The sequence below is a fragment of the Hyperolius riggenbachi genome, chromosome 4 (genome assembly GCF_040937935.1).
Source record: "Hyperolius riggenbachi isolate aHypRig1 chromosome 4, aHypRig1.pri, whole genome shotgun sequence".
NCBI lineage: Eukaryota > Metazoa > Chordata > Amphibia > Anura > Hyperoliidae > Hyperolius > Hyperolius riggenbachi.
Genome location: NC_090649.1, coordinates 285,654,592 through 285,671,361, shown reverse-complemented (window position 1 = coordinate 285,671,361; position 16,770 = coordinate 285,654,592). Strand labels below are relative to the sequence as shown.

Here is a 16,770-nt window from a genome sequence, read left to right as displayed (position 1 = left end):
AATGCACCCTTCCCCTAACCATGATACTGAAAAACCTTTGTTTTCAGATCTTTGGAGTGTTTCTTTGAGGATCCCATGCTGTCAATATGTAATTGACCATCGTGCATACCTTCGTTTTCCACGCTCGATTTCGCGCTCGATTCTCTTATCTTCCATTCGTTTTTCTTATCTTTTCCCATTGTTCCCTATGCGAAATCGAGCACAGAATTGATCCGACGGGAGATCGGAAATGTCGGAAATTATCAATCGAGCCATATTAATGGCTCAGAAACATACCGTGTATTCCCAGCATTATGCCTAGTACACACCATACAATTTTCTGTTAGATTTTTCTGTTAGATTTTCTGTAAGATTTTCTGTAATTAGATTCTTTTCTGTAAAGTACTGTTAAGGGGCCCATACACTGGTCAATTTTAGTCATCGATTGATAGATCAATTCTATAGAATCGATCGATCAATCAGAAATCGATTCTATCAAATTCCCGATTAGATCGATTTGTGGCTGATTTCGATCGATTTCTATCAATTTGATCCATCTGACAGGATGGAAGATCTAGGTCGATCTGCTGCTGGCAGCAGATCGATGGCCCATAGAGTTGCATTGGATCTAATGGTCCAATAATGCATTTAGATCGATTTTTAATAGATTTCCAATATTTAATTCTGAAATCTATTGGAAATCTGTTTCTAGAGTGTGGCACATATTAGACAGATTCCTGTCAGATTCTACTTGACAGACATCTGACAGAAATCTATCTGATGGTCGAATCTGTTGTAAATCTATAAGTGTATGGCCACCTTAAGCATTGTTATAGTAGAACAATGCTTAATCGCTAGGCAGATAGATGGTTAGATAGATAATTTCCAACATGTTGGAAATTATCTATCTGGCAGGTAAAGGTGGACCATACACTTATAGATGTGCAGCAGATTCGACCATCAGATAGATTTCTGTCAGATGCCGGTCAGGTTGAATCTGACAGGAATGTATCTGATGTGTGCTACACAGTAGGAATCGAATTTCAATAGATTTCAGAATGAAATCGTTTGAAATTTAATTGAAATGCAGTGTTGCATTTGATCCAATGCAACTCTAGTTGCCACTATGCCAGCAGCAGTAACAACCACTCATTAGCAGCCGTCACTATGCCAGCAGCAGTAACAACCACTCGCTAGTAGCCTTCACTATGCCAGCAGCAGTAACAACCACTCGCTAGCAGCCGTCACTATGCCAGCAGCAGTAACAACCACTCGCTAGCAGCCGTCACTATGCCAGCAGCAGTAACAACCATTCGCTAGCAGCCGTCACTATGCCAGCAGCAGTAACAACCACTCGCTAGCAGCCGTCACTATGCCAGCAGCAGTAACAACCACTCGCTAGCAGCCGTCACTATGCCAGCAGCAGTAACAACCACTCGCTAGCAGCCGTCACTATGCCAGCAGCAGTAACAACCATTCGCTAGCAGCCGTCACTATGCCAGCAGCAGTAACAACCACTCGCTAGCAGCCGTCACTATGCCAGCAGCAGTAACAACCACTCGCTAGCAGCCGTCACTATGCCAGCAGCAGTAACAACCACTCGCTAGCAGCCGTCACTATGCCAGCAGCAGTAACAGCTACTCACTAGCAGCCGTCACTATGCCAGCAGCACTAACAGCCACCCACCAGCAGCTGCCACCATGCTATATATATATATATATATATATATATATATATATATATATATATATATATATATACAGTGGGTTGCAAAAGTATTCGGCCCCCTTGAAGTTTTCCACATTTTGTCAAATGCAAGATGGCGCCGGGTGAGGACGCCACGGCCACAGGGCTCCGGTCTTTTCTTCTCCCCTTCCCCTAACACCCCCTCTGGCGACCTCCCGACCACCTCCACTCACCTGGGGATGATGCAGGGGCCACGATGGTGCCTCGCAGGCTGCTGGAGGATCGGGAGGTAGCGTGCTGAGGGGTGAGGATTGCATGCCCGGGGAATCAATCACTGCTGCCAGGGGAGCCGGGACGCCGCTCTGGAGCCAGGGGACGTTGCACGCACCACGCAGCGCCGCACCACGCCGCCTCCACGCTGCATAACTTCCGCCTCTCCTGCCGGGGACCACACGGAGAGGGGCAGCGGCGGCTCCACACTGCCCTCGGTCGCTCTTGATTGTCGGGGGCTGCCGCCTGGGAAGAAGCCGCCACGTGCTCCCGCCGCCACCACGTGCTCCCGCCGCCACCAATAGCCGACCAGGGCCGCCGCCGGAGACCTCTCCCAGAGACCTCCCCATCACCGGAGTCTGCAGCCCAGGACTGCTGGGGTTGACGGTCCCCCTCCACCACGGGTCGCCCAGGGGCCTAGGGACCAGCAAGGGCACATGGGACACCCGCCACGTGTAGAGGAGGCCTAACTGCAGCGGCTCCACCCGTCACCAGGAGAACGACCACGACCAGGCTGCCACCATGTTGATGGAGGGCCTGTTGCTGCTCCTCGCAGCCACAGTGAAGGTATGCTGCCCCTGGCCTGTCCGCCTCTGCTGCCTAGCCAGGGTGCCCCCTTCCCGGCCCTATGTCCACCAATGCGGCCCAGCCGAGGTGCCCCCCGGCCTCATGTCCACCACTGCTGCCCAGCCTGGGTGGCCCCGGGCCCCACATCCACCACTGCTGTCCACCACTGCTGCCCAGCAAAGGGCCCCACTGTGTCCGCACCCTCATCAACCAGCCGTGCGGACCCTGAAATTAGGAGCGATTCTCCTCGAGCAACCTGGCCCAAGTGATCCCTGCTGGCCGCCTCCATCATGATCCCCCCCCAGCATCCTCTCTGCTTTTCGCAGACAATCGGTAGCACCTGTCTAGTTGGGAGCGCGTCGCTGTGTAGCGTCCAGTGCCAAAAATGGCAGCGCTCATATCAGCTCTCAGGCTGTACCTCCAGTCCCACTCTTTTTCTGTTCCCGCTATCAGTGTATGTCTTGCTATGCTATGTTTGTACTACGTCAATTGTACGTGTATGCTGTAATGCTCTGTTTGTATTATGTTAACTGTACGTGTATGCTGTAATGCTCTGTTTTTGCTTTGATTTTGCTTTTGTTTATACGTATGTTCCATGCTTAATTGTATATGACGCTTTGCTTGAATGTACGCACAAACTGTAATGTTGTCCTATGTATGCTTGTCCCACGTCTACGTATGTACCATGCTTAACCGTGCTATTTTCTTGTTTTTCACCAACGACCCTGTATGCGCCAAAACCAATTCCGGGTACAATCCACCGTTGTACTTGGCGAAATAAATTCTGATTCTGATTCTGATATTACTGCCACAAACACAAATCAATTTTATTGGAATTCCACATGAAAGACCAACACAAAGTGGTGTACATGTGAGAAGTGGAACGAAAATCATACATGATTCCAAACATTTTTTTTAAAATAAATAACTGCAAAGTGGTGTGTGCATAATTATTCGGCCCCCTTTGATCTGAGTGCAGTCAGTTGCCTATAGACATTGCCTGATGAGTGCTAATGACTATATAGAGTGCACCTGTGTGTAATCTAATGTCAGTACAAATACAGCCGCTCTGTGAGGGCCTCAGAGGTTGTCTAAGAGAATATTGGGAGCAACAACACCGTGAAGTCCAAAGAACACACAAGACAGGTCCAAGACAGGTCAGGGATCAAGTTATTGAGAAATGTAAAGCAGGCTTAGGCTACAAAAAGATTTCCAAAGCCTTGAACATCCCAAGGAGCACTGTTCAAGCGATCATTCAGAAATGGAAGGAGTATGGCTCAACTGTAAACCTACCAAGACAAGGCCATCCACCTAAACTCACAGGCCGAACAAGGAGAGCGCTGATCAGAAATGCAGTCAAGAGGCCCATGGTGACTCTGGACGAGCTGCAGAGATCTACAGCTCAGGTGGGAGACTCTGTCCATAGGACAACTATTAGTCATGCACTGTACAAAGTTGGCCTTTATAGAAGAGAGGCAAGAAGAAAGGTATTGTTAACAGAAAGCATAAGAAGTCTTGTTTGCAGTTTGCCACAAGCCATGTGGGGGACACAGCAACCATGTGGAAGAAGGTGCTCTGGTCAGATAAGACCAAAATGGAACTTTTTGGCCAAAATGCAAAACGCTATGTGTGGCAGAAAACTAACACTGCACATCACTCTGAACACACCATCCCCACTGTCAAATATGGTGGTGGCAGCATCATGCTCGGGGGGTGTATCTCTTCAGCAGGGACAGGGAAGCTGGTCAGAGTTGATGGGAAGATGGATGGAGCCAAATACAGGGCAAACTTGGACTGCAAAAGACTTGAGACTGGGGCGGAGGTTCACTTTCCAGCAGGACAATGACCCTAAACATAAAGCCAGGGCAACAATGGAATGGTTTAAAACAAAACATATCTATGTGTTAGAATGGCGCAGTCAAAGTCCAGATCTAAATCCAATTGAGAATCTGTAACAAGATTTGAAAACTGCTGTTCACAAACGCTGTCCATCTATCCATCTAATCTGACTGAGCTGGAGCTGTTTTGCAAAGAAGAATGGGCAAGGATTTCAGTCTCTAGATGTGCAAAGCTGGTAGAGACATACTCTAAAAGACTGGCAGCTGTAATTGCAGCAAAAGGTAGTTCTACAAAGTATTGACTCAGGGGGCCGAATAATTACGCACACCCCACTTTGCAGTTATTTATTTGTAAAAAATGTTTGGAATGATGTCTGATTTTCGATCCACTTCTCACATGTACACCACTTTGTATTGGTCTTTCACGTGGAATTCCAATAAAATTGATTCATGTTTGTGGCAGTTATGTGACAAAATGTGGAAAACTTCAAGGGGGCCGAATACTTTTGCAACCCAATATATATATATATATATATATATATATATATATATATATATATATATATATATATATATATATATATATATATATATATGTATATATATATATATATGTATATATATATATATATATATATGTATATATATATATATATATATATATATATATATATATGCCATGAGGGTATATTATTGTTATTTTTACAAATTAGGGCTTATAATTATTGAGTACAATCAGAAAAGTCAAAAACACCTTTATTTTCAAATAAAACATTGTCACCATACATTGTACTAGGGACAAATGGGCAAATAAAATGTGTGAGTTTTATCTACAGTCGCATATTTCATTTTATAAACTATAATGGCTGAAAACTGAGAAATAATGATTTTTTTTCTTCTTATTCCCTTTAAAGAGACTCTGTAATAAAAAAAAAGTCCCCTGGGGGGTACTCACCTCGGGAGGGGGAAGTCTCCCGCAATCCTGGCTCGACAAGCCTGACAAGGCTTGATATATTTACCTTCCCTGGCTCCAGTGTGGGCGATGTTGCGGCTTTCAGCATGGAAATAGGCGAAAATAGCTGATCTCTGTCGGGTCCGCCCTACTACGCAGGTGCAGGAGACTTGCGCCTGCTAACTATAGCAGACCGACAGCGATCCGCTATTTCCGCCTATCTCCGAGCAGAGAGCCAATACTGCGCCTGCGCTGGAGCCAGGAAGGTAAATATTTTATAAGTATCGATAGGATCCGGAGACTTCAACCCACCCGAGGTGAGTACCCCGCAGGGGAACTTTTTTTAGTTACGGGTTTTCTTTAAAGAGACACTGAAGCGAGACTAAATCTCGCTTCAGGTCTTATATATAGCAGGGGCACGTGTGCCCCTGCTAAAACGCCGCTATCCCGCGGCTTAACGGGGGTCCCTTCACCCCCAACCCACCCCCCGCAAACCTGGGTCGGAAAAAGGTCGCTGGAGCTGATCTTCCTGGAGGCAGGGCTAACGGCTGCAGCCCTGCCTCCAGTCGCGTCTATCAGACGCGCATCGCCGCCTCTCCCCCGCCCCTCTCAGTGAAGGAAGACTGAGAGGGGCGGGGGAGAGGCGGAGGTACGCGTCTGATAGACGCGCATGGGGCAGGGCTGCGGCGGTTAGCCCTGCCCCAACCAGGAAGCGCTCCCCCGCTGCTCGGAGGGGGTTTGGGGGGACAGGGACCCCCGTTAAGCCGCGCTATAGCGGCGTTTTAGCAGGGGCACGCATGCCCCTGCTAGCTATGAGGTCTGAAGCGAGATCTATTCTCGCTTCAGAATCTCTTTAAAATGCATATAAAAAAAAATACAATCCTTAGCAAAAAGTTCCAAACAAAGACAGCCTACCGTAATTTGTGGCGAAAAAAACAATGTTTAGATCATTTTGGTGTGATAAGGGGTGGTAAATTAATAGGAGGAGCAATGAAGTGTGAATGTTAAGCTTGGGGGTGTAATCTCCACAGTCAGCATACAACACATAAGCTGACGTGAAGGAGGTACACACACCAGCACAAGGGATCAGGATATCCCCAGTTTAGTGGAGGAGAGGACTGACTCCAATAGGAGATTGTGGTGCACAGAGCCGGTGCAGATCTGAACAGCCACAAACACTTTCGTAATAACGTCTCAGCGCAAAGTAGCGCTGAGCGCATAAACCAGGACTGAGGAGATCAGGACAGGTAGACAGAATGAACGCTTGCTAGCTAGCGATTACTTAGCGACAGCAAGCGTCCAAAACCAGACAGACTGGAATGAGGCAGCCAATGCGTTGCGGCGATGGCGTGCCTCACAAAGACAGGACAGGAGAGACAGGAAATAGCAGGATCGAGATAGATGAACGTAACACAGATAAATATACAATAAGTATGTTTTCCTAGCGTATTACAATTACAGCTATCAATGAAACTATTCGTAACGTCTGACTAACATATGTATATATTGGCAATGAACCGATATATGACATAAGCAGGAACTCTGACTAAGACTGAAGTAATACAGGGAACAGGACTCAGAAGGATTCGCTATCTCTTCGCAGAGATGAACGCAATCCACAAACAGGACCAGGAACAGGATTCAGAAGGATTCGTTATCTCTTCGCAGAGATGAACGCAATCCACAAACAGGACCAGGAACAGGATAACTAGCTCAGCACGGGTGTTCACGATACGCGCAAACTACCAAAACGTGCTGGAAAACTGACTAACTGAACACAGGAAATAAACAGTTCGTGTACGTATATATCAGCGACACTGATATATTAACGTAACACGAATACAAGGAAAATAACAAAATGCGCAAGTATGCGTATATATTGGCGATGAACCAATATATGACACAAGACAAGCAAGTAGCAACTTCTAGAACAAGAGCAGAACTAGGAGGACTCGCTGACCCCTTCGCAGGAGTCAGCGCAGTCCACACGGACCAGGAACGAGGTGGGGCACGAGCAGAGTAACAGATAGAGTCTGAAACTATGATAGCCCATGAGACATTGCAGGAAGCAGTTCTTTATACTGAGGTCATCCAATGGGAGCAGACCTGCAGATTCCCACACAAGTGAATGGTAATTAATCACAGGCTGATAGCAGGAAAAGGCAGACAATGATATGCAGCCTGCAGGAAAGGGACCGCCCCTCCACTGCAGCAGACAATGTTTGTTTACACAAAAGCATATTAAACTGTCATTAACTTCAGAGCGACTGCAGATGGAATCAGCAACTAGTTTAAGTGCAAACCAAACTATGCAAGCAAATGCATGTAATGACATTAGAACTGTTTGGTTTGCAATACCACTGCAGTCAGCAGTAAACGCTGCAGAAGCGATCATAACAGTACCCCCTCCCTTAAACGCGGCCTCTGGACGCCTATGAAAACTGACATATTTCTCCTGAACCACCCAAACCAAAAAATCAGAAGTGGGAAATCCAGCAAACTGATCTGACTGAAAATTCATGAAGGTCGGATCCGTCCGACAAAACCAAATTCCCAAATCAGTCTCACCAAAACTAGACCAATTGGAACCAGAACCTACCGAACCATGCCCGTCAGCACTACAAGCCTCAGTGTGATACCCATCAGAACCACGACTTCCAGAGAAAAGCCCCCAGAAACTCTCTGAGCGATACCCACCGCCTTCCCGGGACTGTCCAAAAACGCCAAAGCCTTTGCAATGCCCACCGGAACTGTCCCCACCAACACAAAACCCACCGTTGAACCAGTCCAAGGTACCAGGACAAGTTTCCTCAGAGATCTCCCAGAACACTTGGAAGCTCCAAAGAGATCCCCACAGGTCAGAACGCCCCTTAGGCTCACATGGAGAACCATCAAGAACCCCTATGGAACCCAGGGCAACTCTAGAGTCAGGGTCACAAGGACAAACATCAAGATCAGGGTTTTTAGGGACCAGAACCATCTCCGGGCATGCAGGCCAACCGGCAACATCAGAACATGTCTCCACTAGGGAAGCGTGTGAGCACGCCAACACAGACACACTTGGGCATTCTGGCATACGAAGCACATCTGGGCACACTGGCACAAGAGAGACTTCTGGGCATGTCAAGGAACTGCAAACCTCAAAGTCAGTCAAGGTAGGACCGAAACCAGGACTGGGCAAAAAAAAATCATCATGACTAGACTTCACAGTTACTGGATTGTCACTAAAAAATGCAGGATTAGACTTAGATGTCTCTGATTCCAGCAAAGTTATTAACAAATCATGTTCAGGGGCATTTACAAGACAGGACAAATCTTCTGATGTATGCACCGAACTAGACAGGGTTCCCATAACTTCTTCTGGACTAGACAGAGACTCATCAAATACACTGGATTGGAGCTCATGAAGGGCTGCAAAACAAGTCAGTAGTGCAGCAATCCCCACTGAACTAGGCAAAACTGAGTAACTCACTGGACAGGAAGGGGACTCAGGAATTTCTGCCACACCGGCCAGAGAACCAGAATTTTCCAGGATACAGGGCTGGGTTTCAGAAACACTCATTAACCCGGACTGAAATTCTGAGATTTCTATTATTTTTTCCAGCGAGTCAGAATTATCCATGTTACAGGGCAAGACTTTTGAAACATTCAGAGGACAGGGCTGGAGTTCCTCGGCTGTTACAACACTGGAGAGGGACTCAACAACATTGGTTAAATCAGACTGTGTACAGGGCAAGGTATCTGACACACTTGCTGACGAGGACAATATTTCAATGGCTTCTGCTTCGCTGGGCAGAAATTCATCAAGTTTTATTAGAGCAGACTGTAATTCCAAAACAGCTGCTAGACAAGTGAATATTACTGTAACACCAACTGAGGTAAGCAGTGCCTCAGACTGTTCCGCTAGAGGGTTTGAAGTATCCCAAGTACTGGGTGAAGCATAAGACTCTGTGACCACAGCTTCACTGGACAGGATCACCGAACAGTCCATATTGCAGGGCAAAACCATGGAAGCACCTGCTGGACAGCATAATGATTCTGTGACCTGAGTTTCATTGGAGAGATCTACTGCACAATTCATGGTACAGGGCAAATTTATTGGAAAATTTTCTGAACAAGGTAATAATTCTGCGATTTCAGGTTCACATAGCAGATGCTCTGAGCTATTCACGAAACTAGAGCGAGGTGTAGAAACAGGAAGATCAAGACACAATGTTTGCGCATCTGAATCACCATTCATTTGTAAAATTGGAAAATTCAGATGCTGGGGTTCTGAGTTTACTAGACAGGATTGCTGGGACTCGGAAACTGATATAGTGCATCTATTGGCATCTGCTGGATCAGACAGGAGTTGAACTTTATTAACACAGGTAATTTCTGCAGAAGTGTTTGCAGAGACAGGCAAGATTTTTCTGGTGTCTGTTTCACTAAACAAAGAGTCATGAGTACTGGCTAGGCTGGACTCGAAAGTCAGCAGGACTTCTGGGTCCTCTGCTGAGAAATTTGTGCAGGGCAAGATTAAGGAAGTATTAGTAATTTCTGTCTTACTGGGAAGTAACACTGAGTTATCCATGGTACAGGGTGGAATTACAGGAACTTCAATTTCACACAAAAGGAGCTCAGAATCACTCGCTGAATCAGCCAAAGGTGCTAAAGCAGGCGAGTCCTCAGGAACTGAGGAAGTGGAACAATCTCCACTTGACAGTGTGTCTTCCCTGGTATCAACTGATTGAATTGCATAAAAATCGTCCAGAATCATTCTCCACACATCGATCAATGGAGCCACAAAGTCATACCCACACACACCAGTTTTTATTAGGTTATAAGCAGACTTAATGCATGCATTCAATACTAATTCACTTTTTGCACTGTAAAACTGACAAAATGAACTTGCATCATTCTTCCATTCATAGACCAGGGCTTCCATCTCTCCTTTCTCAAATGGAGGATCCCATGCATATTTAACAGCTGAGCATTCCGGCTGATCATAGTTTGCAAATGTGTTAGTGGCAGAAACATACATTGGGTTATTTAGCAGGTAATTGGCCGATTTCTTATTCCTAAGGATTTCCAATACCTGTAGCAAGTGTTGAACTGTAGTGTATGCAAATTTCCCTTGCTGCACGAATAAATTGATCTGTTCAATACTCTGTAATATATCTTCATAATCATATTCAGATAATTCATTTAAACAAGAACCTTTATTTTCCCTGGCTAGCAATGAAAGTTCATTAGTAGTTTCATAGGTCCATTTGACTCCCCTGAATGGTGACTGAATTTCATTATCTGCTAATGGTGGAGTCTCGTTACAGATCTGATGCGCAGTCGCCAAGGGCAACGACTCCGCTGATTGTAACGCTTTTCTTTTGGAGCGTTTACGTTTGGCTTTAGACCCTGCTGCCTTAGCAGAAGAAAAGTTATCAGAACAATTATCTGCTTGCTGATTATTTTTGTAGGCAGTAGAAGGAGCAGCTGATTGACAAGCTGCCAGGAGCTTATCAAAAGGGCTAGGCAAATCGGTTTTGCGCAGCCAGTTATGGATCACAAACGCTAGAAATTCCAGTGGTCTTTCTTTTAAATTGGTATGATCCAAGACATCGTAGGCCCACTGAAACAATCTTCCCTTAAATAAAACATAAACTAGCTGGGGGGCCCACGTTGAAACAGGAGTAGCCTGGAGCTCAGGATTGGCCAGGAACCTGGCACATTCAGAAAAAAACTCATTTTCTGTTTCAGAATTGAGCTTCTCAAATTTCTTAAAGGAACAGGAACCATAACAAACAGTGTCATTTTTGCTGGGAACCCCCCCCACAATGGGGATTGGTAATGGGGCTATCATAATGTTAAGCTTGGGGGTGTAATCTCCACAGTCAGCATACAACACATAAGCTGACGTGAAGGAGGTACACACACCAGCACAAGGGATCAGGATATCCCCAGTTTAGTGGAGGAGAGGACTGACTCCAATAGGAGATTGTGGTGCACAGAGCCGGTGCAGATCTGAACAGCCACAAACACTTTCGTAATAACGTCTCAGCGCAAAGTAGCGCTGAGCGCATAAACCAGGACTGAGGAGATCAGGACAGGTAGACAGAATGAACGCTTGCTAGCTAGCGATTACTTAGCGACAGCAAGCGTCCAAAACCAGACAGACTGGAATGAGGCAGCCAATGCGTTGCGGCGATGGCGTGCCTCACAAAGACAGGACAGGAGAGACAGGAAATAGCAGGATCGAGATAGATGAACGTAACACAGATAAATATACAATAAGTATGTTTTCCTAGCGTATTACAATTACAGCTATCAATGAAACTATTCGTAACGTCTGACTAACATATGTATATATTGGCAATGAACCGATATATGACATAAGCAGGAACTCTGACTAAGACTGAAGTAATACAGGGAACAGGACTCAGAAGGATTCGCTATCTCTTCGCAGAGATGAACGCAATCCACAAACAGGACCAGGAACAGGATTCAGAAGGATTCGTTATCTCTTCGCAGAGATGAACGCAATCCACAAACAGGACCAGGAACAGGATAACTAGCTCAGCACGGGTGTTCACGATACGCGCAAACTACCAAAACGTGCTGGAAAACTGACTAACTGAACACAGGAAATAAACAGTTCGTGTACGTATATATCAGCGACACTGATATATTAACGTAACACGAATACAAGGAAAATAACAAAATGCGCAAGTATGCGTATATATTGGCGATGAACCAATATATGACACAAGACAAGCAAGTAGCAACTTCTAGAACAAGAGCAGAACTAGGAGGACTCGCTGACCCCTTCGCAGGAGTCAGCGCAGTCCACACGGACCAGGAACGAGGTGGGGCACGAGCAGAGTAACAGATAGAGTCTGAAACTATGATAGCCCATGAGACATTGCAGGAAGCAGTTCTTTATACTGAGGTCATCCAATGGGAGCAGACCTGCAGATTCCCACACAAGTGAATGGTAATTAATCACAGGCTGATAGCAGGAAAAGGCAGACAATGATATGCAGCCTGCAGGAAAGGGACCGCCCCTCCACTGCAGCAGACAATGTTTGTTTACACAAAAGCATATTAAACTGTCATTAACTTCAGAGCGACTGCAGATGGAATCAGCAACTAGTTTAAGTGCAAACCAAACTATGCAAGCAAATGCATGTAATGACATTAGAACTGTTTGGTTTGCAATACCACTGCAGTCAGCAGTAAACGCTGCAGAAGCGATCATAACAGTGAAAATTACTTTGGTCCATAGTGGTGAAGTGGTTAATTTGTCCAATTACTTTAAAGCCCCTGAAATGATGGGATTGTGTTAAAAAATGCTTAAATGGAACCTGTACTGAGTAAAATTATTTAAAATAAACACATGAGGTAACTTCAAATGAACATTACATAGTTACCTTGCCATCAGTTCCTCTCAGAAGCTCACCATTTTCTTCTTACAGTGATCCCTTCCAGTTCTGACAATATTTTGTCAGAACTGAAATATATCAGTTGCTGTCAGTTATATATCAGTTTCTGTCAGTTACAGCTGAGAGGAGAACTGATGTGTCCATGTTTCCCTATGGCTCAAGTGGGCGATGTTACAGTTTAACTGTGTGCTGACCAGAAAGCTGTTATGGTGTAATGGCCATTTTCAAAATGGAGGACGGAGAATTCCCTTGATCACAGTGGACAAACAGGACGTGGGAGAGGAGAAAGAGATTGAGGAGTAGACTACACAGGAGGTAAGTATGACTTGTGTATGTTTATTTTGACTTTTAATTTTCAGTTCAGGTTTTCTTTAAGTTGCCTCACATGTTTTATGCAATGTTTTTGTTCATCCCACTAAATTAAAGCTGAAACTCTGCACTTCAACTGCATCTGAGTTGTTTCATTTAAAGTTCATTGTGGCAATGTACAGAAAAATTAGAAAAAAAAAGTTGTCTCTGTCGAAATATTTATGGACCTAACTGTATAAAATAACATTTTATCTGCATTTTAAGAGATGCTGTAAATAGGACTAGTAGGGGTTATGGTTGCAAGCATACTTGAGAACAGGAGTGGGCTAAAGATGAGCAGTGCTGTATGTAACAAGTGGCATCCCCACTTTCTTTCCCCATTTCCCTTGCATAGTATGACTTTATTTTCCTGTGTCCCAGAAAGACTGTTCCATCATTCTAGCCCCACCATATTATCTATGTACAGAGCACATTGGTAATGGAGTGATCGGCTTATGGATTATGCTTACATTCTTGGCAGAGCTGCTTCTTAGTAGTTCCTGAATGATGTCTTATTACATGATCTCAGGAGATTTCTGGAGAGTTCCTTGTTACAGTTTCTTGTTGAGAACCAATATTCTTCCTAGAACTCAAGCGATAAGAGCATTTCAGGCCTGATGCCAAGGGTCTGAGTATCTGCTTTCTAGGCAGGCAAGAGCTATGGGATGTAGGTTTACTTTTGGCTCCATTCCCACAGTGGAAAGCAGTGATAAACTGACATGTTGTATCTAATATTACGTATAGGGTCCATTCATACATGTCCGTTTGCAACAGATCTGCTGTGTCCGTTGTAGTGAGAGGAACGCACTTGTGTGCAGTGCACGATAATTCCTAGATTCCATAGCGATGTTATGCATAACATGCCTAATACAGCAGACACACCGGAGACTCAAGGAGCAGTGTTCCCTGTCATGGACGCTCCAGTGTATCCGCTGTCAATGTGCATGGTAAGAATCAGATATAGTGAGAAGCCAGCCTCTGTCGAGTATTGGTTAAGCAAAATGTTATCTCCAAAGCATGTACAGAGGTAACAAATATATTTCCAGGGTATATTATTTCACCTCACTACTTTAAATTATCAAATAAATTGTGATAATTTTATCACAAAATCCATGTATTCATTCCACAGTAGCAGAATTTGTTTTGATGCCATGTGTTGTCTAGTAGAGATTTATTATGTAAACCCTTTTACTAGGCATATGTTGTGGGTTTTTTTCAACTTCAGTAGTATGTGGGTGGGATTGTAAATTGGCAAGTGTTGCACTGTTACCATATAAGAGGAAAACAGTTATTCCTAGTTAGTATCAATTATTGCACAGATGCTTCAGGATGATTGAATGGAAGCTTGTATTTTTAATGTGTGTTCTGTATTGCTTGTATTCCATGACATGAAAAAAAGAGGGGGATAAATAGATAGATACTGCCTGAACATGTATATATCACAACAAACTGTTAAATGTGTTGTGAGTACTTACACACATGCCTCATTTTTCTTGCACAGCCCCTTCATTTTTTACTTGATTTTTATTGGCTGCCTTTACTCTGTGAGCTTGTGTTATCCTCACACACAGAGTAGGGGAGGGGGAGTGAGCAGCACTTGCCTCAGTCACTGTGCACAGTCATATCCCTCAGGCTGAACATCAGCACATTGCTCTTTCTTAATTCATCTCCCATTGTGGTTTTATTGTCTCTGGAGTATCATCAATTTCTCACCCTCCCTCACTGCTTTTTAGGGGGAGGTGAGAGGAATCTGAAGCCTTGAAGATGGCGACCGGGATGAGCTGGCAGCAGCAACAGCATTATTACAGTGGAGGGGCTTCTGCCAGTGCTGCCAAGTTTGTGCCCTCGTCTCCTAGTGTGATGGCACATCAAGCTGGCCTGAGCATGGAGTACACTGCAGAACTGCACCTTAAGATGAGCAAGAAAATAGCACAGCTGACCAAGGTAACTGACACTTGCTGATGTGTCTGTGATGTTGGAATGTATGTGTTGTTATGTTGGTTTTGAAATCCTTGTCTATTGCTCTTATACATTAAAGGATCATATAAGTATGTTAATATTGCCAAATATGTCTTAATATATCAGCTGGGCGTTGGATAGTAAGATGCTAGTATGGCAATGTGCCACTTCTGAGTTATGGAATATCATAGTACCATTTACTTTGGAGAAGTTACATTTGCTTATGCAGTCTTAATGTTGTTCTGTAATACCTGCTACTGATTGTGTTATTAAATCTTTACAGTATTGTGTATTGTTCCTCATGCTGGCTATGGGACCTCTGCAGATATGGCATTCATAGGTTCTCAGGCATATCACTAATGAATACACTGCAGGATAATCTGAACCACTGAACATTTTGGCACACATGCCTATGCTCATGTGTCTTTACTAGTCTTTCCCTTTTTTTTCATAATGAGTCATTTTTGTCACTGTTCTGTTGTAGGCTGTTAGGCTTTTCTGGCTACACTTTTGAAGATCACCACTATTAATGTGGACCTGTCTTGCCCACAATTAACATTAAAAATAAGTAAATATATATATATACTGTATATAAAAAAAGTACACGTGGGGATGCAAACATCGGTTTTTGATGCTACAAAGTGGGGGCCATTTTTTTTATAAATCTAATAAAAGTATGTTCAAATAAATTTACTTCTTCTGTTCACAAATGAAGCCAGCAGTAAAGATGTGCAGCAGACAACACAATGTGGCACAAGACTAGAAAATCCTAAAATGGCCAACAAGTGCAAAATTGTATGCACTGTTTAAAATGGTTGATAGCAATGAGTCATGACATTAGTTTTAATAAATGATATCTTTTGTAAGCTGCAGAGTCCTTAGACTGTAATGTTTTTAAATATTTCAAATGGCTTTACAAGGGAAGCATGGTCACTTTGTAGCTAAAATAGAACTAAAGTTGAAAAAAGAGCCTAGCATACAGCAATATCATAGTAATGGAAATATCCAAAGACTTGTTTTGTAAAATGAAACGGTTTTGAGCATTTAGTTCTTAGAGGGGTCCCAAAACTGACTTAATTGCTGTAACAGCCCAGTAGTAAATGACCTTTGAGGGCCTGAGATGTTGGTGCTTACTGCTGGTCATTCTGATAAGACTTCCAGTGTGCCTGTCTATACACATGGCCCTCCATACTGCTCTTCAAGGCAATGGGCCTGATTTATGTTGGCACCTCAGGTGATTCCTGAGGACCCCACTGGTAATATCATAAGTAGTCCAGCAAATCTGGAAGGTCTTTTTTCTATTGTTTGCTAATAGGCGATAAAGATTGCAACAATGACTTGGGTGATATTGGATTGTTGCAGGTGTTGCTTAAAAAAAAAATAGCAAGTTGATGCTGGTGTTGGTGTTTATTTTTTTTTTTTTTTCATCTTAGGCAGTTGTAAATTGTTCATATAAAAACTCAGTCGAGTCACAAAACCAGTATTTCACATGTCTTTCACTGTGGTGTGACCCAGGTGGTAGTGGTAGATCCTAAGCATAAAAAAAGCCAACAGTATTTAAATAATCCAGTGGAGGCTTGTTGGATCACTAAAGATACCCCTAGTGGGGACCCTCAGCGATCAGTAGATCAGTAGAGATGCCTTGGGAAATCAGGCCCAATGAGCGAACAAACATGCTCATCATTTCTGTTGACTGTACCTTTCAAACTAGGTGTTAAATATTGAAATTACAGGGGTGATGCTAAAGGTGGAC

General features: G+C 44.1%; 1 protein-coding gene across 5 annotated transcripts in view; it reads left to right on the top strand.

Annotated features, from left to right (window-relative positions):
- FAM184A (family with sequence similarity 184 member A) overlaps positions 1-16,770 on the top strand; it is a 306,218-nt gene that overhangs the window by 13,405 nt on the left and 276,043 nt on the right. For all 5 annotated transcript variants that reach the window (XM_068231372.1, XM_068231373.1, XM_068231371.1 and 2 more), the window contains exon 2: positions 14,792-15,002. In XM_068231372.1, coding sequence (XP_068087473.1) covers positions 14,823-15,002 — 180 coding nt within the window. In that variant the 5' untranslated portion in view covers positions 14,792-14,822. The remainder of the gene's footprint in view (positions 1-14,791; positions 15,003-16,770) is intronic.